This window comes from Coloeus monedula (genome assembly GCF_965178545.1).
Source record: "Coloeus monedula genome assembly, chromosome: 29".
In the NCBI taxonomy this organism is placed as follows: Eukaryota; Metazoa; Chordata; class Aves; order Passeriformes; family Corvidae; genus Coloeus; species Coloeus monedula.
The window spans coordinates 862933-888596 of NC_138809.1; the positions used below are offsets into that span (position 1 = coordinate 862933).

At 57.4% G+C, this 25664-nt stretch overlaps 3 protein-coding genes across 4 annotated transcripts in view; 2 read left to right on the forward strand and 1 right to left on the reverse strand.

Moving 5' to 3' along the window:
• Nucleotides 1-543: 543 nt before the first annotated feature.
• On the forward strand, nucleotides 544-3218 carry FDPS (farnesyl diphosphate synthase). The gene is made up of 9 exons (XM_082298845.1): nucleotides 544-739; nucleotides 818-958; nucleotides 1026-1106; nucleotides 1195-1317; nucleotides 1899-1987; nucleotides 2153-2225; nucleotides 2333-2410; nucleotides 2487-2621; nucleotides 2834-3218. The coding sequence occupies exons 1-9, from the start codon at nucleotides 602-604 to the stop codon at nucleotides 3032-3034; spliced, it is 1059 nt and encodes a 352-aa protein (XP_082154971.1). The 5' UTR covers nucleotides 544-601; the 3' UTR covers nucleotides 3035-3218.
• A 1030-nt stretch (nucleotides 3219-4248) lies between these two features.
• On the forward strand, nucleotides 4249-10609 carry RUSC1 (RUN and SH3 domain containing 1; the record flags this gene model as incomplete). The annotated part of the gene is made up of 9 exons (XM_082298556.1): nucleotides 4249-5818; nucleotides 6232-6360; nucleotides 6818-6894; nucleotides 7036-7210; nucleotides 7317-7422; nucleotides 7510-7556; nucleotides 7808-8834; nucleotides 9148-9276; nucleotides 9935-10609. The coding sequence occupies 9 exons, from the start codon at nucleotides 4249-4251 to the stop codon at nucleotides 10101-10103; spliced, it is 3429 nt and encodes a 1142-aa protein (XP_082154682.1). The 3' UTR covers nucleotides 10104-10609.
• A 2206-nt stretch (nucleotides 10610-12815) lies between these two features.
• Nucleotides 12816-25664, reverse strand: part of ASH1L (ASH1 like histone lysine methyltransferase) — a 63937-nt gene continuing 51088 nt past the window's right edge. For both annotated transcript variants that reach the window (XM_082298726.1, XM_082298725.1), the window contains exons 20-28: nucleotides 25362-25610; nucleotides 24849-24935; nucleotides 24525-24615; nucleotides 19790-19928; nucleotides 19135-19307; nucleotides 17719-17885; nucleotides 16769-16809; nucleotides 15826-16127; nucleotides 12816-15001 (exon numbers count right to left, since the gene is read on the reverse strand). In XM_082298726.1, the coding sequence (XP_082154852.1) occupies nucleotides 14910-15001; nucleotides 15826-16127; nucleotides 16769-16809; nucleotides 17719-17885; nucleotides 19135-19307; nucleotides 19790-19928; nucleotides 24525-24615; nucleotides 24849-24935; nucleotides 25362-25610 (1341 nt within the window). In that variant the 3' untranslated portion in view covers nucleotides 12816-14909. The remainder of the gene's footprint in view (nucleotides 15002-15825; nucleotides 16128-16768; nucleotides 16810-17718; nucleotides 17886-19134; nucleotides 19308-19789; nucleotides 19929-24524; nucleotides 24616-24848; nucleotides 24936-25361; nucleotides 25611-25664) is intronic.

Below are 25664 nucleotides of genomic sequence, written 5' to 3' on the forward strand. Positions count from 1 at the left end.
CGCTCCACACCTACACTGCACCCCCAGCCGCACGGCACCCCACACCTTGTGCTGCATCCACAACCGCACGGCACCCCACGGCCGCATGGTATTCCACACCTGCATGGACACCCACACCCGCACAGCGCCACAAACCTGCCCTACAACCCCACAGACCACAGGAAACCCCACACCAACACCCCACGCCCCCATTTTCCCCCAATTCCAGCGCACCCCATCCACTGCCCGGTTGCCGGACACGCCCCCGGACACGCCCCGCCGCTAAGCCCCGCCCCGTCCACGCGCGCCGTTACGGCACTCGCTCCATTCTCCCTCTCCACCAATCACCCGCCTGGATCCCGCCCCCGCTGCGCTTCTATTGGCTGAGCCGCCTTGGGCTCATCCTCGCGCCATGAAACGGGCCAATGGGCGCTGCTCCAGCCGCGTCCCCCTCTCGGGCGCGGGGCACGCTGGGAGTTGTAGTCCAGCAGCGGAGCAGGCAGCGGCAGCGGCCGCGTCTCAAGACTGCCCGTCCCGGCGTGCCCCGCGCGGGGGGCGGGGCTGGCGGGGCAGTGGCGGCTGCGGGCGGCGGCGGCGGGATCGGGGATCGGGGATCGGCACCATGAGCGGCGGCCCCGCGGCCTGGACAGCGGCCGAGCGCCAAGAGTTCGCCGCCTTCTTCCCGCAGATCGTCCGCGACCTGACGGAGGACAGGCTGGGGCACCCGGAAGTGGGAGACGCCGTGGCGCGGCTGAAGCAGGTGAGTACGGGAAGGGAGCGGCGGGCAAGGGGCGGGGGGCTGCGGGTCAGGGCTGCCCGCCTCGCTCCGCTCCCGCAGGTGCTGGAGTACAACGTGCCGGGCGGGAAGGGCAACCGGGGCCTGACGGTGGTGGCCGCGTTCCGGAAGCTGGCGGGCCCCGAGCAGCAGGACCCGGAGAACCTCCGCTGCGCCCTGGCCGTGGGCTGGTGCATCGAGCTGGTGAGAAACGGGACCCCGGGGATGGGACCCCCTGGGCGCCCCCCGTTCCTAATCCAGCCTCTCGCAGTTCCAAGCCTTTTTCCTGGTGGCTGACGACATCATGGACGCGTCCCTGACTCGCCGGGGACAGCTCTGCTGGTACAAGAAGGTGAGAGCGTTCAGGAGGCCCCTGCTCATGGGCAGGGTCCCCTGGGAGTCAGGAAGCTTTGTGACACCTCCCTGCCTTCCTGGTGCAGGAGGGGATCGGGCTGGATGCCATCAATGATGCTTTTCTCCTGGAGTCCTCGGTGTACCGGCTGCTCAAGCAGTACTGTGGGAAGCAGCCCTACTACCTGCACCTGGTGGAGCTCTTCCTGCAGGTGAGCCCGGCTCCCCAACCCCTTCCCGATTTCCTGGGGTCTGGGCCCTTTCTGATATTCGACAGCATGTGGATTTTGGAGTGTTCCTTAAATTCCTGGATATCCCGCTGGACACACCCTTCCTTCGGACTCAAAGAGGAACGGAAACAGGGCTTGGCACAGGGCTTGGTGTCTGCACTGTGATGTTGGGACTTTCCTGGAGGACTGTGTGAATAAATCACAGAATCACAGACTGGTTTGGGTTGGAAGGGGCATTAAAGATCATCTTGTTCCACACCCCTACCATGGGCAAGGACACCTTCCACTGTCCCAGCTTGCTCCAAGCCCCATCCAGCCTGGCCTGGGACACTTCCAGGGGCAGCCCCAGCTTCTCTGGGCGCCCTGTGCCAGGGCCTCCCCACCCTCCCAGGGAGGAATTTCCTTCTCATATCTCATCTAAATCTCTCCTCTTTCAGTGTAAAACCATCACCCTTTGTCTTGTTCCTTCTGCCCATGCAAAAGATCCTCCTCCTCCTTTTTTATAAGCCCCTTAAGTGCTGGAAGGCTGCAATGAGGCCTCAAATCCTTTCTTTCCTCTCCAGACAGGCTACCAGACCGAGCTGGGGCAGGCACTAGACCTTATGACTGCTCCCGTTTCCCAGGTGGATCTGAGTCGGTTCAGCGAGCAGCGGTACGGAGGCCAAGGGGCAGAGCTCGGTCCCTTCCCGGCCATGCCGGACACAGCTGTGCCCTAAAACTGAGCCTGGGGCTGGTTTGGGGGGAGCTGCTGCTGGTCCCCTCTGTTCCTGATGCGCAGGGGGTGGGAGAGGGGCTGAGCCTTGTTCCTCTGCCACAGGTACAAGGCGATTGTGAAGTACAAGACAGCGTTTTACTCCTTCTACTTGCCTGTGGCCGCGGCCATGTACATGGTGAGTTTGGTGAGAGCAGCTCAGGAGGGGCCTCAACCTCGTGTGAGGCTGTCCAGGAGGGCAGGTGCTGGGAGCCTTTATCCCTGTTCTTCCTTCCCTCCCCGCAGACGGGTATTAACGGGAAAGAGGAGCACGAGAACGCCAAAGCCATCCTGCTGGAGATGGGAGAGTTCTTTCAGATCCAGGTAGGAGGCGGCTCCGCGCCCCTCGGTGCGTGCCAGGTGCTGCGTGTGGCACTCAGGTGTTTCTGTTGTCACACAGGACGATTACCTGGACTGCTACGGGGACCCAGCAGTGACAGGGAAGGTTGGCACCGACATCCAGGACAACAAGTGCAGCTGGCTGGTGGTGGAGTGTCTGCGCCGGGTCACGCCGGAGCAGAGGCAGATCCTGGAGGTAAAGGCCGGGATGACACGCCTGGGAGAGGGGATGTAGTGCCGGAATGTACACCTGGAGTGCAGGTGCTGGGCTGTTACCTGGCTGGCAGGAGGAGGGTGAGCACTACGGGAGGACAAACAGAGAACAAAGCTCCCGCCCCATCCTGACGGAGCAGCTGCAGCAGCACCATGGGCTGAGATGGGACCTGACTCACTCCAGGGTTTTCTCAGGAGAACTACGGCTCTAAGGAGCCCGAGAAGGTGGCAAAGGTGAAGGAGCTCTACAATGCCCTGGGCATGGAGGCGGCTTTCCGGGAGTACGAGGAGAGCAGCTACCTGCGGCTGCAGGAGCTGATTGGGAAGCACGCCCAGCAACTGCCCCAGGACATCTTCCTGGACCTCGCACGGAAGATCTACAAGCGCCAGAAGTGATGGAGGGGCCTGGCAGGGGGCTGCGTGCCCTTGGCTAAGAGGACTGGGCTTAGTCACCCACTGGCTGGAGCTGCTCCCTGCTCTGGGAGGGGCCGTGGCCGGGTTGTAGAGGGTGCGATGGGATGGCCTGGGGGTGTTCAGCGATCTCCCCGCGGCCGTGTGTCAATAAATATAAGTTCCTGTAGGTGCGTCACTGCCTGGTGTTGGCTGGGGACAGGGCTGGACGGTGGGGAGGGGGATGCCGGCACCGCCCATGCTTTCCAGGGTGGGGGGGATGCCCGGAGCACCGCCCCCGCCGGCGGGGCGGGACCGGGCGGCTCCCGGCGGGCGGTGGCGGGGCCGCGGCTCCTCCCTCCCTCCCGCAGCCGCATTCGCCGCCGCAGCGCCGAGGTGAGCGGGGACGGGGACGGGGATGGAGCCGGGCGGGGGCTGGAGGGGGATGGGTAGGGCCGCGCCCAGGAGGATCGCTTCTGCTGCCTGGCCGCCTGTCCTCGCCCTGGGGCCGGGGATGCTCGGGGCCGGGGGAGGCTCGGAGCTTGCGGATGCTCGGGGCTGGCGGATGCTCGGAGCCTCCCTCCCGCGGTCTCCGCTGCCCGTTCTCTGCCCGGGGCCTCTTAGCAGGTGCCTGGGGCCGGGGTTCCCCCCCCGGTAAGGCCGGGTCCGGTGGTGCGGCAGCGGTTCTGCAGCGGTTCCCATGGCCGGGGGCTTCCGGCCAAGCCCCGGTCCCTGAGCGCCCGCCGTGCCACCGCCCCCGGCCAGGACAGCCCCCCGCCTCCTCGACGAGGCTCCAAGGGCGTTTTCTCCTTGACGGCATCCCCGAGATGCTCCTGACCCTCCGGAGGGAATGCAGCCCCGGAGCAGCCGAGCTTCCCGGGATCATTCCCAGGCCATGCTCCAGGGACCAGCGGCTGGCTGCAGTCCCTGCCCGGCCGCAGAGCCCCAAGTCTGGCAGGACGCTGTGAGGCAGCCCCTGTCTCAGGCAGCCCCTCTCTCAGGGCACATCCCCATCTCTGGTCCCCAGACCCCTGTGCCAGGCCCTGCCGCAAGGTCACTGCCATCCCTCTTCCCCCAGCTGTGCCTCTCTCTCCGGGTTTGTGCCGCCGTGTTCTCCCCTGACCAGGAGGGCGTTTGGTGCTTGCAGGGAGCTGGATGGTCTGAAGAGAGGAGCTGCTGGGCTTTCCCGGGTGCCCCGGCACTCCCAGTGAGGCAGCACCATGCTGGCTCCAAAGAAAGGCCTCCTGTGCAACCTCAACCACATCCACCTGCAGCACATCTCCCTGGGGCTGCACCTCTCCCGGCACCCCGAGCTCCAGGACACGGATGGTTCCACCGGTGGGGGAGACCAGACCGGCTGCACCCAATGCCCGGAGAACCGTGAGCCAGTGGATGCCAATTCCAACAGCCCCTCCGTGAAGTGCCGGTGTTGCGAGTCCCACGCTCCAGAGCCGGAGACGCTCGGGCTCCAGAACCAGGCAGTGCAAGAGGATTTCCCCTGCCTGCACAGCGGAGACGAGGAGGAGGCGGCTTCCCCTTGTGATCCCCCTTGTGATCTGGCTTCTTCCTCCTCCTCCTCCTCCTCCTCCTCTGTCAGTAGCTGCTCGGATTTCAGCTTGGATGACTCCCCTGTCTCAGTGTACTGCAAGGGGTTTGCCAGAGAAGAGTCCCAATCCCCTGATGGGCAGCTGGACGTCATTCCCATAGAAAACACCCGGGATGGCGAGGCTCTGGCTGACCAGGACAGGACGTGTGATGGGAGAGATGCCAACCACAACTCCCCGGTGCTCCGGAGAGCCACCGCCGTGGCCAGCAAGAGCCCAGACAGCCTCTGCAGCAATAACTCTCTCGACTCCCACTGCGATGAGCTCTCTCCCAGCACAGCAGCACAGGAGACCACCAGCATCTGCGCTGACCTAGACCCTAACTGCAACCCGCTCCCCGAGCCCGATGCTGCTCCTCCAGCACCGCCTGTGCCGGAACGGCGGGACCCCGGGATCCCGAGCAGCGCTCCGGAGCCGCGGCCCCGGCCCGGCGGCCTCCCCCCGCCTGTGCCCCCTCGTCCCCGGCGCCGGCTGCAGGTCCTCAACGCGCACAGAGTGGAGCAGCCGCTCGGGCCAGTGCGGCCCGCAGAGCCCAAGGCCGGCCCAGGTGAGCTCTGCAGAGACACGGGCACGAAGACCATCACCTCCTTCCACGAGCTGGCCCAGAGGAGGAAGAGGAACGTGGCTGGGCCCACACTTGCCCAGGCCAAGGCTGACCGCAGCGACTGGCTGATCGTGTTCTCGCCTGACACGGAGCTGCCCCCCACCAGCGAGCTGCTCTCTGGCACCGCGGGCCAGGAACCAGCCCAGCCTCAGCCTCAGCCTCAGCCCCAGCCCCAGCCCCAGCCCCAGCAGGACGGGCCAGCCAGGCCTCCCGGCTCCAGACAGAGAGAGGTGACGACGTTCAAGGAGCTGCGGTCCCGCAGTGCCGCCAGGCAGCCCAAGGGCCAGCGGGCAGAGCCGGCCCAGCACCCCCCGGTGCCCCCGGGGACGGGCGCGGGCTGGGGGCCCCCCGCGCCCCTGGGGGGACAGGTGCTGGCACCCAGTGACGGCCACCAGCTGAGAAGGAGACCCCGGCCGAGCCTGCAGCCCATCGCGGAGGGGCAGCCGAGGGATGTCGAGAAGGGGGGGCTGCCCCCAGGGGAAAAGGGGCTGGGCACTGCCCTGGTCCGGAGGCTCGGGGGTCCCGAGGGGAACCCCGCGGTGCCACGGGCGGCCCAGAGAGGAGACGAGACCTGCACGGGGGGTGAGTCTGGGTCCTTCCGGGGGGGGCCGGGTGAGTCTGCCGGGGGGGCTGCGGGGCCGGGTGCGCGTCTCCGGGCGGTGGGAGCGATCCCGGGGCGCTCCGGGCCGGGCACGGTCAGAGCCGCCGCTCCCTCCGTGCGGGGGTTCCCCCGCATCGCCGCCGCTCCCGGAGGGACGCGCGGCCCGGGAGCTGCCGGGGCTGTCCCCGCTCCGCCCCGCGGCTCCCAGCGTGCTTTCTCCGCCGCGGGCCCGGCCCCGCCGCCCGGCCCGGCCCCGCCGCCCTTCGCCCCGCCGCCGCCCCCGGCTCCATGAGCCGGCGCGACCCGGGCCCCGCCGCCGGCCCCGCTCCTCCGCCGGCCCCGGGCAGCGCTCCCGCCGCCGCCCCGCCTGACCCCGCTGCCCCGCTCTCTCCAGCCAGGCCCGAGCCGCTCGCCCCTGGAGCCGCCGCTGGAGCCGCCGCTGGAGCCGCCGCTGGAGCCGCCGCTGGAGCCGCCCGGCCCGGCGGGGGGAGAGCAGAGGGGGCCCATGGGGAGCAAACGAAAGGTTGGGGCAGGTCCTCCCCGGAGCCCCCGCGGGGCGGGGGGCGAGGGAGTGAGACAGAATGGGGCGGGAGGGGGGGGGGGGGAACGGGACCCCCAGGGTCGGGAGGGTGCGAGGGGCTCGTCCTGGAGCGGGTCGGTGTCCTGGGCACCCGCAGCGCTGGGCTGGGGCAGGAAGAGCGGCGGGCAGGGGAAGGGGAAGTAGGGACAGTGCAGGCAGGGACAGGCAGCGCTGCCTGCACCGGGCCCGGCCCTGCCCAGCCCCGGCAGGTGGTCCGGTCGAGTCGGAGAACGCGGGTGCGGCCGCCCCCGCAGCTCCCCCGAGGGTCCAGCGCCTGCGGCTCCGGCCCGGCTTGGTCACCGTGGGCGCTGCAGGGTCCGGTGGCGGTGTCCGAGGCTGCTCGGTGCCCGTGGGTCCCCTCTGTGCTGACCCTTCTCTCGTTCTCTCCCTCCGTCCCCAGCGCTGCTGGTCGCCGTCAGCTCCGCCGTGGACAAGGTGATCGCCCACTTCAGCACCGCACGGAACCTGGTGCAGAAGGTGAGGGCTGGGCTGGGCTGGGCTGGGCTGCGCAGGAGGGGGTTTGGGAGTCCCAGGGGTGGGATTCTCCCATTCCTCACAGCGGGATCAGGGTCAGGTGCTGCTCTTCCCCTCCCTCCCCTTTCCTTGTGCCTCTCCCAGGCCCAGCTGGGGGACAGCCGGCTCAACCCCGACGTGGGGTACCTGCTGCTGCACACCCTCTGCCCTGCACTCTACGCCTTGGTGGAGGACGGGCTGAAGCCGTTCCAGAAGGATGTTATCACAGGCCAGAGGAAAAATTCCCCCTGGAGCGTGGTGGAAGCCTCTGTGAAGACAGGTGAGGGTGAGGTTGGGGACATCTGGAGGTGCCTGGAGTCCCGTCGCAGCCCGGGCTGGGCAATGTGTGCCCTGGGCAGTGACTGACTGTGCTCTGCACCCCCCAGGCCCCAACACCCGCTCCCTGCACTCCCTGTGCTGGCACGTGGCCGGGCTGGCCCCCCTCAGCAGCACCAGGCAGAAGTTCCACGCCTTCATCCTCGGCCTTTTGAAGTGAGTGTTGACCCTGCCGGCCCTGCTGCCATGGCAGGCTGAAACTGTCCCAAGGGCTCTAATTTGGGCTCCCTTTGTCTTGTTTAGTATTAAACAGCTGGAGTTGTGGATATCTCACCTGCAGAAGAGCCCAGGTAAGGACACAGTGCCCAGGAGCTCCCTGCCCAAGCCCTCTCATACCTGCCAGGCTCATAATCCCACACTGGGGTTGGGGCACATCCATGCTTGGCTGGAGTTTCCGTAGTGGATCAGGGCATCATTTTCCATGGTGCATCTTCAGCACAGAGGGTGGTCTGACTGACTTGGACAGCCTGGCTGGCTCTTGGCGGGGATGTGGCAAGGACAGGGCATTCTGCACCTGCCTCACCTGTCCCTGTCCCCTCAGGTGTGATCTCCGTGCTTTACTCACCCACGGCCTTCTTTGCCCTGAGCCAAGGCCCTCTTCCCCACCTTGCTGACGAACTGCTGCTGCTCATCCAACCTCTCTCGGTGCTGACTTTCCACCTGGACTTGCTCTTTGAACACCACCACCTCTCCGTGGATGTCCGGCCCTTGTCCCGCCGGTTGCAGTCACCGCTGTCTCCCGGCCGTCCCCCCGTTCCGGTGCGGGGGGCTGTGTCTCTGGAGGGCCGGAGCGGCGCTGCTGGGGACAGCCCGGAGGATGAGACCCCCCCCGATGCTCTGGGCAGGGTGGGGGGCACAGGGGGCAGCACAAGGGCCCGGTCCCAAATGACCATGGGTGGGCTGGTCCCTACCCCCCCAGTGGGTGCTGCCCTGCACCAAACCTTCCAGCACGTGCTGCGCTGGGGCGACCAGCTCAGCCGCACCTTGCTGGGATCTGGCACCCCCCAAGAGAGTCACAGGCCCGAGGAGGGCACTGGGGGCACTGGGGACACTGGGGCTGGCCTCAGTGGCTGGTGGGGCCAGCTGAGCCAGAGCTCCAGGATTTACACTGCTCCTAGCAAGGAGAAGTTCCCCTTGGTCTGGTGGACGAAGCTGCGGGCGGCTGCGGGGGATCCCAGCCCGGGCCAGGCTGTGCAATCCCAAACTTCCACGAGTGAGCCGAGAGGCACGGAGCTGCAGCTCCTTCAGACCAAAGCTGTCCCTGAACCCTCCGGCCCAAAGCCCAGCAGCAGCACTGACACCTCAGGGACCTCTTCCCCTGAAGACCTCTTCTTGCCCACTGGAACTGGAGCACTCACCAAGCTGGATGATCCCACTGCTGGAAAGAATCTCCTGGCTGCTTTCCCGGAGCCTCCTGCCAACAGGAACCAGGCAGCACCTTCTGGCCCGGAGAGGGGTGATCCTCCAAGTGCTGACAGGGGCAGCTGGCTGGGCCGGCTCTTTGGAGCCACCAACCCCTCATCCAGGAGCTTCCCCCCCAGTCCTGACACCGTCTTGGCCAGGTCCAGGTAAGACCCAGCTTGGGCAGGCAGAGGGGGGAATTGGCGTGCGCTGAGGAAGAGTTTCTGTGCCAGCCTCACCACGGTGGCCTCACGGGGGTCTTGTACTTCCCCTGGCCCAGGATCTGTGCTCCTGGGATCAGTGCATGTCCCAAGTTCTGCTGCCATCGTGTTGTTCAGTCCTGTGGAGCAGCAGGAGCTCGTGGGGAGGCTCAGTGGTGCTCGATGGCTCCCTGTCTGCTCCCAGATCACCAGAACGGTCTGAGATAAACAGAGGGAAAAGCTCCCAGGCGAGCTTGTGGCTCCCTTTGCTTTGTGGCAGGAGACCGTCCCGCTGGCTGTCCCCCAGTCCACGTGTCCTGGCCGGGGTGGTGAAGGGCCTGGCGGCCGACAGGACCCGCGCTCCGGAGCAGCCGGACAGGAGCACGCCCGCCCTGCCCCAGGCCCACAGGTGAGGCAGGGCACGGGAGTGGTCAGGGTGGGAGCTGGTGGGGAAAGCCGGGGCTGCTCTCAGACACGGCCTGGAGGTGCCACACGTCTCCCTAGGGAAAGGCACCGCTGCCCACTTGTGCCATGACTGCACCCCCGAGGATCCCCTCCTCCTGCCTGGCTTTGGGGGAACCTGAGCCTCTGCCCACCTGCAATCAGTTGTTTTTCCCAGACGCTTTGGGGACAATTTTTAGCACTTTCTCGTGTGCTTTCCAGATTCATGGCAGCTCGTTTGGGGCAAGCATGTGGCATCTCTGACCTGGCTGTGGCAGGTCAGAACAGCTCTGCCCAAGTGAGCTGGGTGGGCATGTGGCCACCCCCAATGGTGTTTGGCTGCTTCCCTCTTCCCCATCCTTGCTGGCCCTGACCCCGATATCCCCACACCCTCTGTGCCATCTCTGATGTCCCCACACCTCCTGCCCTGCTTCCACTCCCAGGGCCTGCTGGGCAGGACAGCTCTGTCAGGTGGCTCCTTGCACAAACCCCTCCTCAGGTGCCACCTCTGCCTGAGAAGGAGGTCCCTGGTTCCACCCAATTCCCTCCTCCCAAGTGCTGTGGGAGCCTCTGGGGGTCCTCGGGGTCCCCGGGAAGGCGAGTCCCCGATGACATTTGTGGTGCAGGGCAGTTCGGGCGCTGTGCGACCACACGGGCACCGCTGACGGGCACCTGAGCTTCCAAAAAGGGGACATCCTGGAGCTTCTCTCCACTGTGGATGAAGACTGGATCCGCTGCTGCCATGGAAACAGCACCGGCCTTGTTCCTGTTGGTTACACGTCCCTGATTTTGTGAGGAGGCGGAAGGGACATGAGGAAGCAGCTGCGCTCGCCTGCCGGAGCGGGTGCCAGCTCCGGGAGGGGACGTCTCCTGCCACGGCTTTGCCACCTCCAGAGCTTCACCACCTCCGGGGCTGGCAGCTGCCGGGGGACCGTGCCCTGTGCCTGTCACTGCTGCTCCTTCGCATGACGTCCCCGTCTGCCACCGTGTCCCCCGGCCCCGCTGCCGCGGAGCCGCGGCTCCTCTTCGGGACCTGCTCTGGCTCTCGGTTCCTCAGCTGCTGCCCGCACCTGTGCCAGGGCAGGGACGGCTCCTTTCTCTGCCTGGCCCTCACAGTTCCCTGTGTCGTCTCCGTGCCGTCGTGTCCCGCCACCTCCACGTGCCCTGCTCTGCCCCGGGGCCGGTGGCCCAGGCCGGCCCCCGCCACCGATGCGCAGTCCCAGCACTCTGTAAATAGTTGTAACCACAGGAATGAGCTTGTTCCACGGGAAAAAGGCTGGAAATAAAGGTTGTGACTCATGTGTCCGCGTGTGTGAATGGAGCAGCGGGGTTGGGAGGGCTGGGAGTGGCCACTGGCCCGGCCCGACGCGGGTGGCCCGAGCTGGGGCTGGGGTGAGGAAACGCTCCGGTGGGAGCAGCCGGCGCGGGCTGGGGCTGTGCTGGTTCTGGGCATCCAGGCTGCCGGCCAGGGAGAGCAGGGAGGCCTCACGCCCCGGCAGAAGGTGCCCAGGCTCCTCCACAGCGTGGGAGAGGCGGCTGCAGCCTCCCAGAGCCAGGAATATCCCTGGAGGAGCTGCCGGGGACCGGCCCCACCGCGCTGGGAACGCCCCAGGTCACCGGTTTAGTTATTTATATCACTTCAACTAAACTTTTCATGGCGCGGAGGATGGCAGGAGGGGCTAAATGCCTCCAAGTTTTTCCAGGTTTTTGTCATTGCTTGTGATTTCATCCCAGAGTTTACAATTCATGCTGGGCCCCCCAGTAAAAGCCAGATGTGGCCGTACTGGGGAGCGGCCACACGGCAGCAGCAGCCTGTCCCCAGAGGCGGTTCTGCTTCCTCCCATGGCCAAGGGACACGTTTCACCCGGCTGACTTCCCGTTTCGGTGGCAAAAAGCCGCTGTGTCAGCCCCCGGGCCGGGCTCTGCTGCCCGGGTAAAGCTGCTCTCCTTTCACTCTGTTCTCATTTTCACTTCTCTCTCTGGAATTTGTATTCCCAGACGAGTGACGTTATATCCTACTTGGAATGTGACTTGGCTCGCCTTAAGGAGGTTTGATTGAATTCCGCAGCTGCTTCTGGACTTTGAAATGGGGTCACGCCAGGAGGGGACAAAGCCGGGTGGCTCTTCCATTTTTTTTTTTTTTTTTTTTTTAATAAACAGCCCTCCAAGCCTTGGCCTGGGGCCTTGGGTTTAAAAGGAGTGTAGGGGTCAAGCCTGGCATTTTCATGATCGGAGGGAGTCAGTCTGGGAAAGGGAAACAGAAAAATCAGGGTCCACAGAAGGGCTGCCGTGGAGAAGCTGTTTCGTTCCTGAGGGACCCTGGTCTTGCTGTGCCCTGTCCTGGGGGGACACTCCCGGGGGTGACAGTCCCCAGCCTGCCACCTGTGCAGGACAGGAGGGCTCCAGGCACTCCAGGGGTTTATATCCCTGGGGTTTATAGCCTGGAACAGGCACCCAATCGGTGCATTTAATGGTTGCTGTCCCACTTTGTCTCCCACACAACCGTGGCCACAGCCCCTCGGACACCACGCGGTGACCGAGCCGGGCCCGGCCCTCCTGTCACATCTGCCACAGCAGAGCCACTGGAGTCACACTGGATCCTCGGAAACACCGCTGATGGTGTGGCAGCTGGGCGTTCCCATCCCAGCTGGATGTTCCCGTGTTCCCAGCCCAGCTGGGTGTGCTTGGCAGCCGGGACAGCCCCTCAGGAGTGCAGCAGCCGGAGCCTGTGCCCGATGTCCACCCTGTCCCCAGCCCAGAGCTCTGAGTGCCACCTCCAGCCCTTCCTCAGACACCTCCAGGGATGGGCACTCTAAACCTCCCTGGGCAGCTCCTGCCAAGGTCTGAGCACCCTTTCCAGGAAGAAATTCCTGCTGATGTCCACCCTGAGCCTCCCCTGGCCCAGCCTGAGGCCGTTCCCTCTCCTCCTGTCCCTGTTCCCTGCCAGCAGAGCCCGACCCCCCCGGCTGCCCCCTCCTGTCAGGGACTTGTGCAGAGCCACAAGGTCCCCCTGAGCCTCCTCTGCTCCAGGCTGAGCCCCTTTCCAGCTCCCTCAGGAATTCTCCAGCCCCTTCCCAGCTCCGTTCCCTTCCCTGGACACGCTCCAGTCCCTCCAGGTCTTTCTTGTCATAAAGGGCCCAAAACTGACCCCCGAATTTGAGGTCCCTCAGCAGAGCCAGCAAAGGGGACGGTGGCCACACTGGGACTGGTCCAGGCCAGGTGCCATCGGCCTCTTGCCCACCTGGGCTCACCTGGGCTCATGTCCAGCTGCTGTCACCAGCACCCCCACGGCCTTTCCCAGCTTTTCAGCCACTTTTCCCCAAGCCTGGAGACTTCCATGGGGCTGCTGTGACCCAAGGGCAGCACCCAGCACTTGTTGGCCCTCACCCCGCTGGCTTTGGCCCACCAATCCCGTGGATCCAGCCTGCCCAGATCCCTCTTCCTGCCCCTGGCAGATCCACACTCCCACCCACCCAGCTCAGCAAAGAAAACCCCCCGAGCCAGCCGTAGGAAAAGATTTTCCATTTAATACTAGACTCTCAGGATTGAGATGCAGGCTTTTTATGCAATTACATCCAATGTTAAAATTGGTAATACATAATTTACAAAGATTAACATCAAAACAATGATCTATTTAGATATGCTTTGTAAAAAGGAAATATATTAGCAGCATTTATTTTCAGCAATCACACAGCCTACACCCATGCAGACTAAGGTTCAGCTCTATTTGCAGTAACGTAGTGCTTCCTGGCTCCGGCGGCGATCCTGGGGACACACGGGTCTGCTCAGTATTATAAAATAACCAAAAAATAAAAAAAGTCATTAATTTCTACACCAGTAAGAAAAAACAATTCTTTGCACTTACCTAACATTTGATTGTCTAAAAAACATTTTGTTTAGTCTTTCAACAAAAGAAAGATAAAATGACAGAGCTAGTGTCTCGCTTCTGTACGCACTTTATTTTTTTTTTTTTTTAAAAACTTTTTAGTGTTTAACACCATTTGAGACAATGATTTCTGTTTGAAACTAAATGAGACAACTCGAGGGTTTGGACATGCGATATTCCTACTACACGCACGAGTATTTTATACTCAGGGTTCCTGGTACTGTACAGTGCTTCTCTACAGTAAGAAAATATTCCAAACTATTTTCTTATTTCTTTTTTTTTTTAATAAAATATTTTTTTTTCTCAAAGGGTTTTTTCCTTTCTTTTTTTTTGTTTTGTTTTTTTTTTCCTTGTTTTGTTTTCTCTTTTTAAATCAACACAGAAAAAGTTAATGGAATGAGTCATGTTCCACTAAGAGTAAAATAATTATAATAATAACAAGAATGTACATTAGGACGAGCTTGGTCCATAAAAAGGAACATGTAACTACGGTATTGCTTTACATCCACGCAGCAGATATATACAACTTGGCACATTAAAAACTGGATTTCTTATAAGAACACCTAAAACAGGACTGGATATGCATGTGTACGTCTGAGACAGGAAAGCAAAGCCACCGTCCAGGGGCAGCGGGGGCCGCCCGGCCCCGGCCCCAGCCCCGGCCCGGCCCGGGGGCTCCGGGCTGTCGGGACAATCGCGATGTGGGAGGGGCCAGCGGGCCCCGCTGCCCGGACGTTCAGCTGTCCACCAGCACACGAGGGTAGTGTTAGCAGTTGATAAATTCTACAGCTCACGACAAACACTCGCTCGGATACTGCCTGACGGGCACGGAGTGAAAGGGTCCTTGGGGTTTTTGTTGTTGTTTTTTTTTTTTTTTGGGTGGTTTTTCTTTTGTTGTTGTTTTTTTTTCTTTTTTCTTTTAACAGATTTTTATTTGCACAACACACGAGACACACGAGAACCACAGCTTATCAAAAAAACCAACAGCAATGGTGGCGTCAGGAGCTGACTTTGCTTTTATAAAATTTCTCTGCAGAAAAAAAGTGAAAAAACTCACACCCCACCCCCTCCCCCCGCACAGCAAGTGCCTCATCCCAGCGCTCCTGCCCCGCTCCAAGGGCCTCTGGAAGCTTCTCCTTGGCACAGACCACAGGGACACGTGCACGGGCCGTCCCACGGCGAACCTGGCGCTCGTCCGGGGACGTTTCTCTCTTCTTGGAACTTGTGCAAATCAGAGGCCACAGCTTCAGGGCAGCCTTTCCTTTTAAGCCACTGGGCCTTTCCTCTCCCCTCTGGATTCCCTTCCCTGGCGTGGGCCACGGCGGTGCCGACAGCAGCTGGTACAATCCCAGGTTATCACAGGGAACATCCTCCTCAGAGTAACTCAGTCCTTTTCCTCTGCCCTCCCCTTTTTTTTTTTTTTTTTTTTTTTTTTTTTCCTCTGAGTGGGAATATCAAGCAAAAATAAATTAAATTTGACCATCCTGGACAATAACCACGAGGTTTCCTCAGTACCTAACATCAATACAAGGCACGCCCACCAACACACACACCAAGAGCACTGCAGAGCAGGGTGGGCGCCGCGCCGGCCCGGCCCCCCAGGTGCTACTGTTTTGTAGTTTTGTTGTCAGTTTGCTGCTGCCCCTCCTTCCCCGGGCTGGGCTCTGGCCCCCAGCCCCAGTGACAGACCCCAGAGCTCGGCTGCCCCTCCTGTGTCACTTCCTGAAGCTGCTCTCGGGGATGGTCAGAGTGCGGCGCCGCAGCTTCCGTCCCGACCCCTCCTCCAGCAGGTAGGTGACATCGATGGCTGCAACAGAGCACAGGTGCAAAAGGGGATTTCAGTCATTACAGAATCACTGGGGCTGGAAAAGACCTCCAGGATCATCGAGTCCAACCCGTGATCGATCCCCACCTGGGCACCCAGAGCAGAGCACTGAGTGCCACGGCCCGTCGTTCCTTGAACACAAAGTTCCTATTTCCTTATTCCTGGAAATTTCAAGGATGTTTCCCTCCACGGTGATATCCAAAACATCCCTGGACAAGGTGCTGAGTGACCCAACCCCTGAGCCACGGCTGGAGCAGACAACCTCCAAAGATCCTCCCAACCCAAATTCTGCATCAGTCCGTGACTGTCTGGCATTGCCAGAATTTGGAAGAGATGGGACAGGGCTCATCCTGGGCTTTAAATTAAAAGCAGGGACACGCTTCACCAGTGGAGCCCCTGCCCCCTTATCCCACAGCTCAGACAACACCTACAGCAGGTACTCAGAACCCAAGGAAAGCTCATGAAAGGTCAAAAGAGACTTTCCAAATTTTCTTCAGTCTTTCCTGGCCTGTCTGTTCAGTTTCTCAGTTGCAGACAGGGAATGATTGGGGGGAATTCCTCCACAGAAAGTTTCTGTGGTTATTAAAAATACTATACAAAACACAGTGTCAAAGTTGTAAGAAATTTCACTTGGATTTAATGGATTTCTGTTGCAAAGGAAAACATGGCTCCAAGGAAAACTGACTTTCCTAATGCTTCTAGCAGCAATTTCAGACAAAAACATTCATTTTATCAACACAGCTCAGCAAAGTGACCCCAGAACTGCAGGAGACCTGGGGCTGTGTAACCAGAGCCTGAAATCTCACCGTTTTTCCCTGGGATTTTCTCGAGGAGGTTGAGCAGGATCTGGTTCAGCCTCTCCCTCTGGAGGTGCCGCCGCTCCTCGGGGCTGCAGAGCGGCCTCGTGTCCGAGGGGTTCTCGTCCCCCTTTTTCTCGCTCTCGCAGCTCTCGCTGGGCACGGGCTCCTTGTCGGGCTCCTCGGGGCTGGGCAGCTCCCCCGGAGCCTGCTCTGGGGCCCCCAGCACCTCCTCCATGAGGGGCAGGGAATCTTCCTCTTGGTTTAAGTCTTTGATCTGTGGTTTCGAGCGATCAGATTTCCAGGATGACCTGGCAGGAGAAGAGGGGTTTAAGCAGCAGTTTGTCAGCCACTCACCTGAAAGGACAATTCCCAGTGAGTCCAGGACTCATCCATGGGCAGGGCCCCTCTGGAGCTCAGTTTCCTCCCTCAATCCCTGCATTCACACCCTCCAAGTGCTGTAACTTCATCTGCACCGCAACAAATGCGGCTTTGAAAAACAAACAGCTTTTTATTTTCAGTTGCAAACGATTTTATCTCCAAAAGCAGTTTGGCCCAGCCCTCAGTGGGGCTTTTCTGCAATAGTCACAGCCCGTGATAGATGTTCTTCTACCAGACCTGGGCTCTGACTGCCCCACAGACACAGGCAGTGGGTCCAGGACCTGGGTTCCTCCATCTGACAGGGTTGGAGGCTCCTGTTTTGGGCATCTCCTCACTCAGCTGCTTTTTCCTGACTTTCAAATGGCTCCTTTCTTTTCCTGATGTGCATTATTAAGGCTGCCTATCCCTTCTCACTTGTTCCCTTTTATCTCTCTGAAAGTTTAGAGAGCTTTAAATAATTTAAACTTCTTATTCCCATGGCACCCAAGGGAAAGGGGCAGGAGGAGAGTGGGCACAACAAACAAACAGAATTATTTCATCTCCTCTCAACAATCTGGGGGGGGAGACTCACCTGCCTCCGTTTCTTTTGTAGTTGTCTGGCACATAATGAGGCTGCAATAACAATGAAGATTATGGTTAATACCAAATCAAATTCACAGTGGAAGGAAGTGCTGGTCAGTCAAATACCCTGGAAGTACCAATGCAGGACACTCTGGAAATGCTGGTGTACCTCACCCATCAGACCTCACAGGAGGAGGCACAACCAGGTAATAAGGTAAATTAGAGCCAGACTTGTCTGATTCTTCACATCTTCTAAATAAATTTTAAGCCACAGACCACCATGATAAAAATCATCTTTGCTCTCTGCACAGCACGAGTCTGGAACCTTCTTCAAAGCCACTACAAAAACCTCTGCTCCAGGAAGAACAGAGCTTGCTGCTTGCAGAAGGTTTGCACATCTGCCACCTCTGTGCTGCTCTGCGACCTGCTCTGAGCTCACCACCACCATCCCTTCAGCACCTCCTTGCCTCTGAACTGGAGCTTCTCTTACACCCATTTTTACTTTCCAAGCTTGCTTTCAAGCCAGCTTTCCCCCCAGCTGTGCATACTCACAGAATCATGGAATGATTTAGGTTGGAAAAGTCCTCCCAGCCCATCGAGTCCACCCTGTGCCCGATGCCCACCCTGTCCCCAGCCCAGAGCTCTGAGTGCCACCTCCAGCCCTTCCTCAGACACCTCCACGGATGGGCACTCTAAACCTCCCTGGGCAGCTCCTGCCAAGGCCTGAGCACCCTTTCCATGAGGAAATTCCTGCTGCTGTCCACCCTGAGCCTCCCCTGGCCCAGCCTGAGGCCGTTCCCTCTCCTCCTGTCCCTGTTCCCTGCGAGCAGAGCCCAACCCCCACCTAAAGGATCAGCTCCCTCTGGCTGACCAAGCTTCATCCATCAACAGTCAGGGCTTTCCAAAACTCCACCCAGTCTCCTAAAAACAGGGAAGGAAGGTGAGAACAATCCCACTTACTGAGAAATCCCTCTTGGGCGTGAGTTTCTTGGGGAAGTGGTCGAAGGCGTAGGGCTTGGTGCACACGGGGTAGCGGTTCCGGTGGATCTTGTAGAAGAGGTGAGCTGATTTATCCAGGCGGTAATCACAGATGTAAACATCCTGCTCCTTCACACCCTTTGGCCTCCCTGGGATCAAAACAAGGCACACAGGAAAAAACAGTCATGGACTGAGGGGGAAACACGTGTTTTATCACAGTGTGAGCGAGGCAGGGGCTGTCACAGTGTCCCAGTTTGCTCTCTCGTTCAGAACCCCAGCAGTGACACTGCTGGGTCACTCTGAGGGGAGAACCTGCACACTCTGATCAAACAGTTCCCAAACTTTCACAGACACAATTACCAACTGACATAACTTTCTCTTCCCTGCCCCGTGCTGTCCCTCTTCAAACAGGAATCCCTGTCCAGGGCAGAGCCACGGTGTGTCCTCAGCTCTGAAACATGCAAACATCCCCCACGGCCTTTGGGCAGCAGGAACTGCTTCAGGGCATGTCCTTGGTTCCAGAACAGAGGGAATTTGTCCCAGTACCTGGCTCAGCTGTGCTTGGGTTCAGGGTGAGGATGATGTTGGGTCACACCCCAATGGTTGGTTGGTGCCCAGCAGTGCTCACCCTCAGCCCAGGACTCCTCAGTGTCCCCAGCTCTGCCAGCAGGGCCAGGACAGCTGACCCCAGCTGGCCACAGGATATTCCACACCACAGAGTGTCCGGCCCAGGGCGGGGTGGCCGGGATCCCCCGATTGGGTACAGGCTGGGCATGGGGTGGGCAGTGACTGCACTGGGCATCACTGGTGCTTCCTGGGGCTTATTCACAGGATTATGGAGTGGTTTGGGCCGGAAGGGACCTTAAAGCTCATCTCATTTCATGCCACCCCCTGCCATGTGCAGGGACACCTTCCATGATCCCAGGCCGCTCCAAGCCCTGTCCAACCTGGCCTTGGGCACTTCCAGGAATCCAGGGGCAGCCACAGCTTCTCTGGGCACCCTGTGCCAGGGCCTCCCCACCCTCACAGGGAACAATTTCCTCTGTGTATCCAACCTAAATTTCCTCTCTTTCAATTTAAAGCCATCTTGTCCTGTCACTTCAGTTCATGATTAAGAGCCCCTCTCCACCTTCCTTGTAGCCCCTTCAGATACCGGACACCTTTGTCTCTTTCTGTAACCTCCCTTTCCATTACTACTACTGCTATCATTATTATTACAATTCTAATATTTTAATTTATTTCAACCATGAAACTTTTAATCCCAACCCCTGGGTTTTACCTTGTTCCAGTTCCCTCCCTGTCCCATGGGGAGTGAGTGGCTCAGTGGTGCTGAGCTTTCAGCAGGGGTTAAACCCGCAGCCCACTGCCCACGTGCTCAGGAATGTGTTCAATTCTCACCTTTGCAGTAGGTGTACAGGTCAAGCACACAGCACGTCCCCACCACGGCCTCCAAGGGGATGATTTCGTACAGGGGCACCCGGAACAGCTCGTTGTGGTAGAACTTCCGAGACGGGGAATGGTGCGTTTCGTGCGGACGGAAATAGTGGTGGCCAAAGGCGAAGCGCTCCTCTCTGAGGGTGCAAAGGGGACAGAAACACGAATCAGATCCTGACACAACTCACTTCATGCCCCCTGCTTCCTTTTGAGTCCCCTCTCTTGCACTTGGCTGTGATGAACAGCAGAGTCACACAAGTGTTCCATATTCCACTGCCCGCCTGCAGCGAGGGCAAACACTCCCAGCGTGGCTTCCATGGGCACAGCAGACTGTGACCGGCCAGGGCACAGCACTGACCCCCTCACAGCTGTCACTGTGTACCCACAGTCTGTTCCAACACTGGGGAAATCCCATCAGTTTCTATCTCTGATTCTTTGCTTAAACCTCCAACCTCACGTGTTTCCACTGTGCAGTTGTGGAGCACAAGCTCCAGTTGGGAATTCCCCAACCTCTGCACCTGGACCGTGCTCATTCCTGCCTTCTTAAGATGAGACTTCCATGAAATCCCTGTGGTAGGCCCATGGGATGTCTCAAACCCCAAGGATGTCCTGCACATACTTCTCGTTTTTCCAGAGTTTCTCGATGCGGAAGATGTCGAGCTTGTCCCTGTTGATGTGGGACAGCAGCCGGTACGACTGCCGCACCGGGTGCCCGTCGGGGGTCCTGCGGCTGTCTCTCATCAGGTAGACACAGTCACCTGGCCAGGGGCACAAAAGACACACCTGTGAAGAGCCTGGCCTGAGCCCAGTACACAGAACCAGAGTAAATAATCATTAGAACAAACACAGCAGAGGCACCTAATGCTGGAGTGTAAGGAACGACACAAACCCACTGCAGAACCCGCCAAGGGAACAAAGGACACTCAGATGTTTTTCACAGCAGCTTGACAGAAAAACAATCCATAACTTTCCATGCCCAGCCTGAAAACACCAACCTGTAAGGAACCATAATCATGACAGACCACAGGATATGTAACGAAGTCAGTCGTGATTAAGAAAAGGTGTAGGAGTTAGTGATGGCTGCAATGTGTAAAGAAGAAATCTTTCAGAGAGAAGATACTCAGAGAGAAGATTACTATTATGAAAATAAATCCTGGCCTGAGAAGCCCCAATCCTTTGGTTATTCCAGCAGAATTCCAATGAGATACAGAGCTCAGGAAAGGTAAAGAGAATGCAGAAAGGGCTGAACAAACTGGCACTGCTGGCAATCAAAAAGTATTTCCCAAGGGCAACTCCTAAACTTAAATGCATTAATTTTTTCCCATGAGTAAATTTACTCCTTAATTTCTCTGCTCTGACCTGTGAAATCACAGAATCCCAGAATGACCTGGGTTGGAAAGGATCTTAAAGACCATCCAGACCCAACCCCTGCCATGGGCAGAGATATCTTCCACTAGACCAAGTTGCTCAGAGCTCCATCCCACCTGGCCTTAAGCACTTCCAGAGCTGGGAAGAGATTCCACCTCTTCTGTTATTCACCTAAAAATGACCAAAACCTGGGAGGTCCCAAGCCATAAAACCTCCCCTGGGTAGGACCAGAGGTCACACAGCAGAATGTTCTGGCTGGAGAAACGGGCAGCAGCAGCTGCTCAGGAGGAGAAAGCACAGGAGCAGGCGAGCCAAGGAAAAGCCTCCCTGTGCTGTCCCTGCCCAGCTGCCTTTCTGTTGTTTATGGACTTTCAGAGCCAAAGGCTACAGCTGGACCTTTGGGGATTAATCCTTCCTCCAAGAATTTGTCTAATCTTTTCTGGAACCATTCATACTCTGACCTCTCCACCCTCCTGTGGCAATGCTTGTTGCAAGCCACAGTCTGGTTATGCTTTCATAAAAAAATCTTCCTAGAGCTGAACTGTTGCCAGCTCATTTCTGTTTGTTCCCCAATTTCTGCACTGTTGTGCCTTCCCGTGCTGCATTTCACAGACCTTCATCAATCACCCTCCAAATCACCTAGGCAGACTCTGGCCACAGAAAAGATGATCCAGATCGGATTATCCTTGTTAGCCTTGTTTTTATGGGTAGTGAGATCCTCTGGGCAATGGGATGTCAGAGCAGCACAGGGCAGGCAGGGGACAGACACCCCAGGAGGTTACAGGGAGGCACAATCACTCTGCTATTTTGTGCATAACAATCTCTGATACTCCCTTTGCCTTTTTGACTCATGTAAAACATTTTTTCTCATGTTCCCATTAAATTGCAATGACTCCTGGGGTTTTTTCCCATATTTTTTCCCCCTGTTTTTCCATATGTGTAGTTAAGGCTGTTTGCCCTCCATGGATACTGCTGTTATTAATTACAAAAACTGTGAAACTTCACAGCTTGGGAAAGAAATGCCAGGGAAACACTGAGGACAACATGTCCCCAGGGTCACCAACACCCCAGTTTTGCTATAACCAGATTCAGGATTAAAGTGAAGCACAAGTAATTCAATTTTCATTAGTATAATCTCATTTATCCATCTTGTCTAAGTTTAAAAAATGCTCCTAAGGACTCCTCATACACAGAAATTTCTCCCATACATCCAACTTAAATTTCCCCTCTGTCAGACTGAAGCCATTCCCCCTTGTCCTGTCTCTCCAGTTCCTGATGAACAGTCCCTCTCCAGCTTCCCTGGAGCCCCTTCAGATCCTGCAAGGGGCTCTGAGGTCTCCACACAACCTTCTCTTCTCCAGGCTGAACATTCCCAGCCTTTCTCCATAAGGAAGGGGCTCCAGTCCCCTGAGCAACCTCGTGGCCTCTTCTGGACTTGCTCCAACAGTTCCATGTCCATCTCCCACTGGGGCCCTGGAACTGGACACAGCCCTCCAGCTGGAGTCTCAGGAGAGCAGAGCAGAGAGGGAGAATCCCTTTCCTTGACCTGCTGCCCACATTCCTTTGGATGCAGCCCAGGACACAGGTGGTTTCTGGGCTGTGAACACGTTGGGAGTTTTTGGTCACCCATCACCCCAAGCCCTTCTCCCAGGGCTGCTCTCAGCCATTTGCCCACCCAACATGCAGCTGAGCCTGGGATTGCCCTGACCCAGGTGCAGGACCTTGCACTTGGCTTTGCTGACATCCATGAGGTTCACATGGTCCCACCTGTCCAGGTCCATCTGGATCCACCCCTTCCCTCCAGCATTCTGACCACACCACACAGCTTGGGGTCTTCTTCCCACCTGAACAAAAGCTGGGATAACAACAGCTTCCCTTTGCAACTTTAAGGGTAACTTTTAAAGAAATTGGGGAGGTGTGTTCTTTAAAAGACTCTTAGAAAACAAGGAACATGCTGAGAGGAGCTGCTGGCCCCAAGCAAAATGAAAATAAAACCATTCCATTTTAAACCACCTAATTTTAAATGAGCTTTTTTCAACTCTTCTTCCCCATCTCTCCCATGAGAAGAAAGCAACCCCAGCATTATTGTGCCTGACTGCAAGAGGAGCATTCAGAAAGAGATGCAGGCAGATGCTCCCTTGCTCTAAAGATCAGGAAACTTGATTTCAGTTCCAGTTCCTGCAGATGTTCCAGATGCCACTCTGCCCCAAAAAGGAAGTTTCCAAGGAAAAAGCACAGCAGCTGTTGCTGGTGCATCAGAGATGATGATGTGTTACAATTTCTGGCTATGTGGGTTTTCCAGGCTCCATTCTGACTCCTGTTTATGGATTCCTATCCAAGATAGAACTCCATGTCCACTCCAAGGGATGTGATGGATCAGATCTGTTTTATTTGCATCATCTCCTGGGTTTAGGCATCAGGGAATTTTTGCAGAGGAAACTTGTCAGAGATGTAACACTCAACAACTTCCAGCAGAATTGCCAAGAAATTAAGAAACAAGTTCTCCAGCCACCGACTGAAGGACCTTCCCTGAGATCCCTCTGAATGAGAGGGATTTGATCACAGCAGAGTGTGACCACTCCCACAGCTGATTTTCAGTCTTGTTCTTCCAAAACATCAGCTCTCAAGCTAGGAACTGGTGTTCAGGGTGCAGCTTCCCCTGGGCAGACACTTTGTGGCAACATCAGCCTCTTTCCAAAACAACTCCCGGAAAATGTAAATCCACACCCAGGCTGAAGGCCATGCTTTTGCCTCAGCATGTGGAATTACAAGTCCTTTCAGACACCAGAGGGAGTAAAAAGCTGCTTCTCCCACTGTCCAAGCTGCCTGATACACCCACAGCACAGTAAAGGCTGTGCCTGAGGAGTTTGGGTGGAGAACTCAAGACCAGCAAGAAGCCCATGGATTTCCCCTTTCCCTGCTGGAGCTGCGTGTTCTGTTCCAGCACCTTCTGGTGGTACTTCCTTCATCTGCTCCCTGTGCCTGCAGAGCCATGTGGTGCCCAACTGCGGCAGTTTGGTCTCCTCTGTCCCCTGCTGGTGGCACACGGAGCTCAGCCACAGAGGGACATTTCTCTCTTTAAAGGGCATTTCTCTAATTCAGGTCACCAAGATCAGATCAGAGGCACACAAGTAAAATCTAACACACTGTGACAAAAATTATCTTAATGCTCTGAATACCTGGAAGATGCCACAAGCCCCAGATAAAACTTCATCCATTTCAACAGAGAACGTAAAAGCAAGGTCTGGTACAGCCCTTGAAGTGAGTTTCTCTCACAAAAAGCAAAAAAAGACATGAGAACCCCAAAGGCTGAACTCTGGACAGGACAGACAACGCAGAGCAACAACCAACAAGGAGAACTGAATGCCAATTCCAGAATCTTGCAGGTGGGATAAAAAATATGCTGTTCTTTGACCTTTTTTTAATTCCCCACTTTCCCGAAGGCCGTCCTCTACCCATCTAGCAAACTTATCAACTGTTTTCACTCATTAAAGAGCAGTTTCCTAATAATGATAAAGGGTTCTTTCTAACCTTGTGTGTATCTGTAGGATGAAATAAGAAAACCAATATTTTTTATCAGTGAGCTGAATTGTGTGGCTGTGGCAGCTGCCTTGGACAGATTCAGGAATTCAGAGCACAGTCTGGAGAGATAAGCTTCGGGGAACACATAAGCAATGAGCTGGATGTTTTAATGACCATTCTGAACTAAAATACTGGAGGTCTAACAGCCTTCTTGGCCTTCACTTCTAAATGCTAACTACCAGCAGCTGCCTCAGCATCATCCTCCCCTGGCCACGACAGCCCTGGCTGTGCTAATTAACATTTCTTCATCAAGAGCCTGTGAGAACTCCTACTGTCTATCACTCCCAGCATCACAGAGAGAGCAGCTTCCACTTGTGAAAAATGAGAGTATTTTTGACAGGGTAATGCCAGAGATCCCTGCACATCTGATGGAAACCCCAGCAGGCCCCAGAGCCAGCACATACCTTGGCGGAGCAGCAGGTCGTCCCTCAGCAGGCAGATGTAATAAACACAGCCAGGCTGGGCATAGTGGGGGCGAGGGATCATGGGAACCTCCTGCAGGGAAAAAAGAAAGGGAATCCTGAGCTGCCCACCATAATCAGTCCAAAATTGGGCTGACACCTTTTTGGAAATATGCAGAGAAAAAGTGACCCCTCACGGAACTGAACCTAAGTCAAGGAAGCTTCATCAACCCCAAAAGATATAAATTCTAAATGAAAATACAAAAAAAAAAAAAAAAACCTAAAGAGCTGCTTTAGTTTAAATAAGGAAGGAGAGTCTTGTTTTACCCTGTTCACAGCTCGAGGTTCACACTGCTCACACAGGTAGTGCTCAACATCCGAATTCACACCCATGCAGTCACAGTGCTGCCAGACCTGGAAAAACAGGTACAGCCCAGTCAGAAAGTCCTGGGACAGATTACAGCTGCAATCTGCATTTTCTCAAAAAGTATTAAGGAAAGCAAGAAAATAAACTTCACACAGAAAATTCAAGATTTTCTATGAACTATTTCACACCACGGCAGCAGACAGACAAAATCTCCATGTAGCAATAAATATAAAAGCCCAACATTTTAAAATTAATTTCCCTCTCCCAAGGGCAGGAGCTGGGGCAGTTTCAGCTCCTCTGCTCAATGGAAGTTGCATTTGCTCTGTGCAAACAGAAGTATCTCCTCTTGTGGAGAGGAAACGAAGGGCTGGAGAGTTAATTAATGCTCCCAAGCACACGGAAACTGCCGGCGAAGAGCCCCGCTTGCTGTGGAGGAGAAGAGAGCAGGCTCCCTTTGGGCTCCCCATGCTCACCATGCACTTTTCACACTGGATCATGAGCCCCTCGTCCTTGTAGAGGCCGCAGATGCAGCGGATGACGTCCTCGTCCTTCTCGTGCCCGTTGTCCTTGTCGCACACCGAGGTCTCGCTGCTGTCGGCCTCGCTCGCCGTCTCCCCCACGATCTCGTCGATCTGGGCCGAGGCCTCGTGCCGGGCGTTGTAGTAGGCCTTGCGCAGCCGGCACACGTCCCGCCCCGTCGGGGACTTCCTGCCGTAGTATTTCTGGAGAAATCAAAAAAAAACCCACCCCAAAGTGCTTTATTTCCAAGTCCTGTC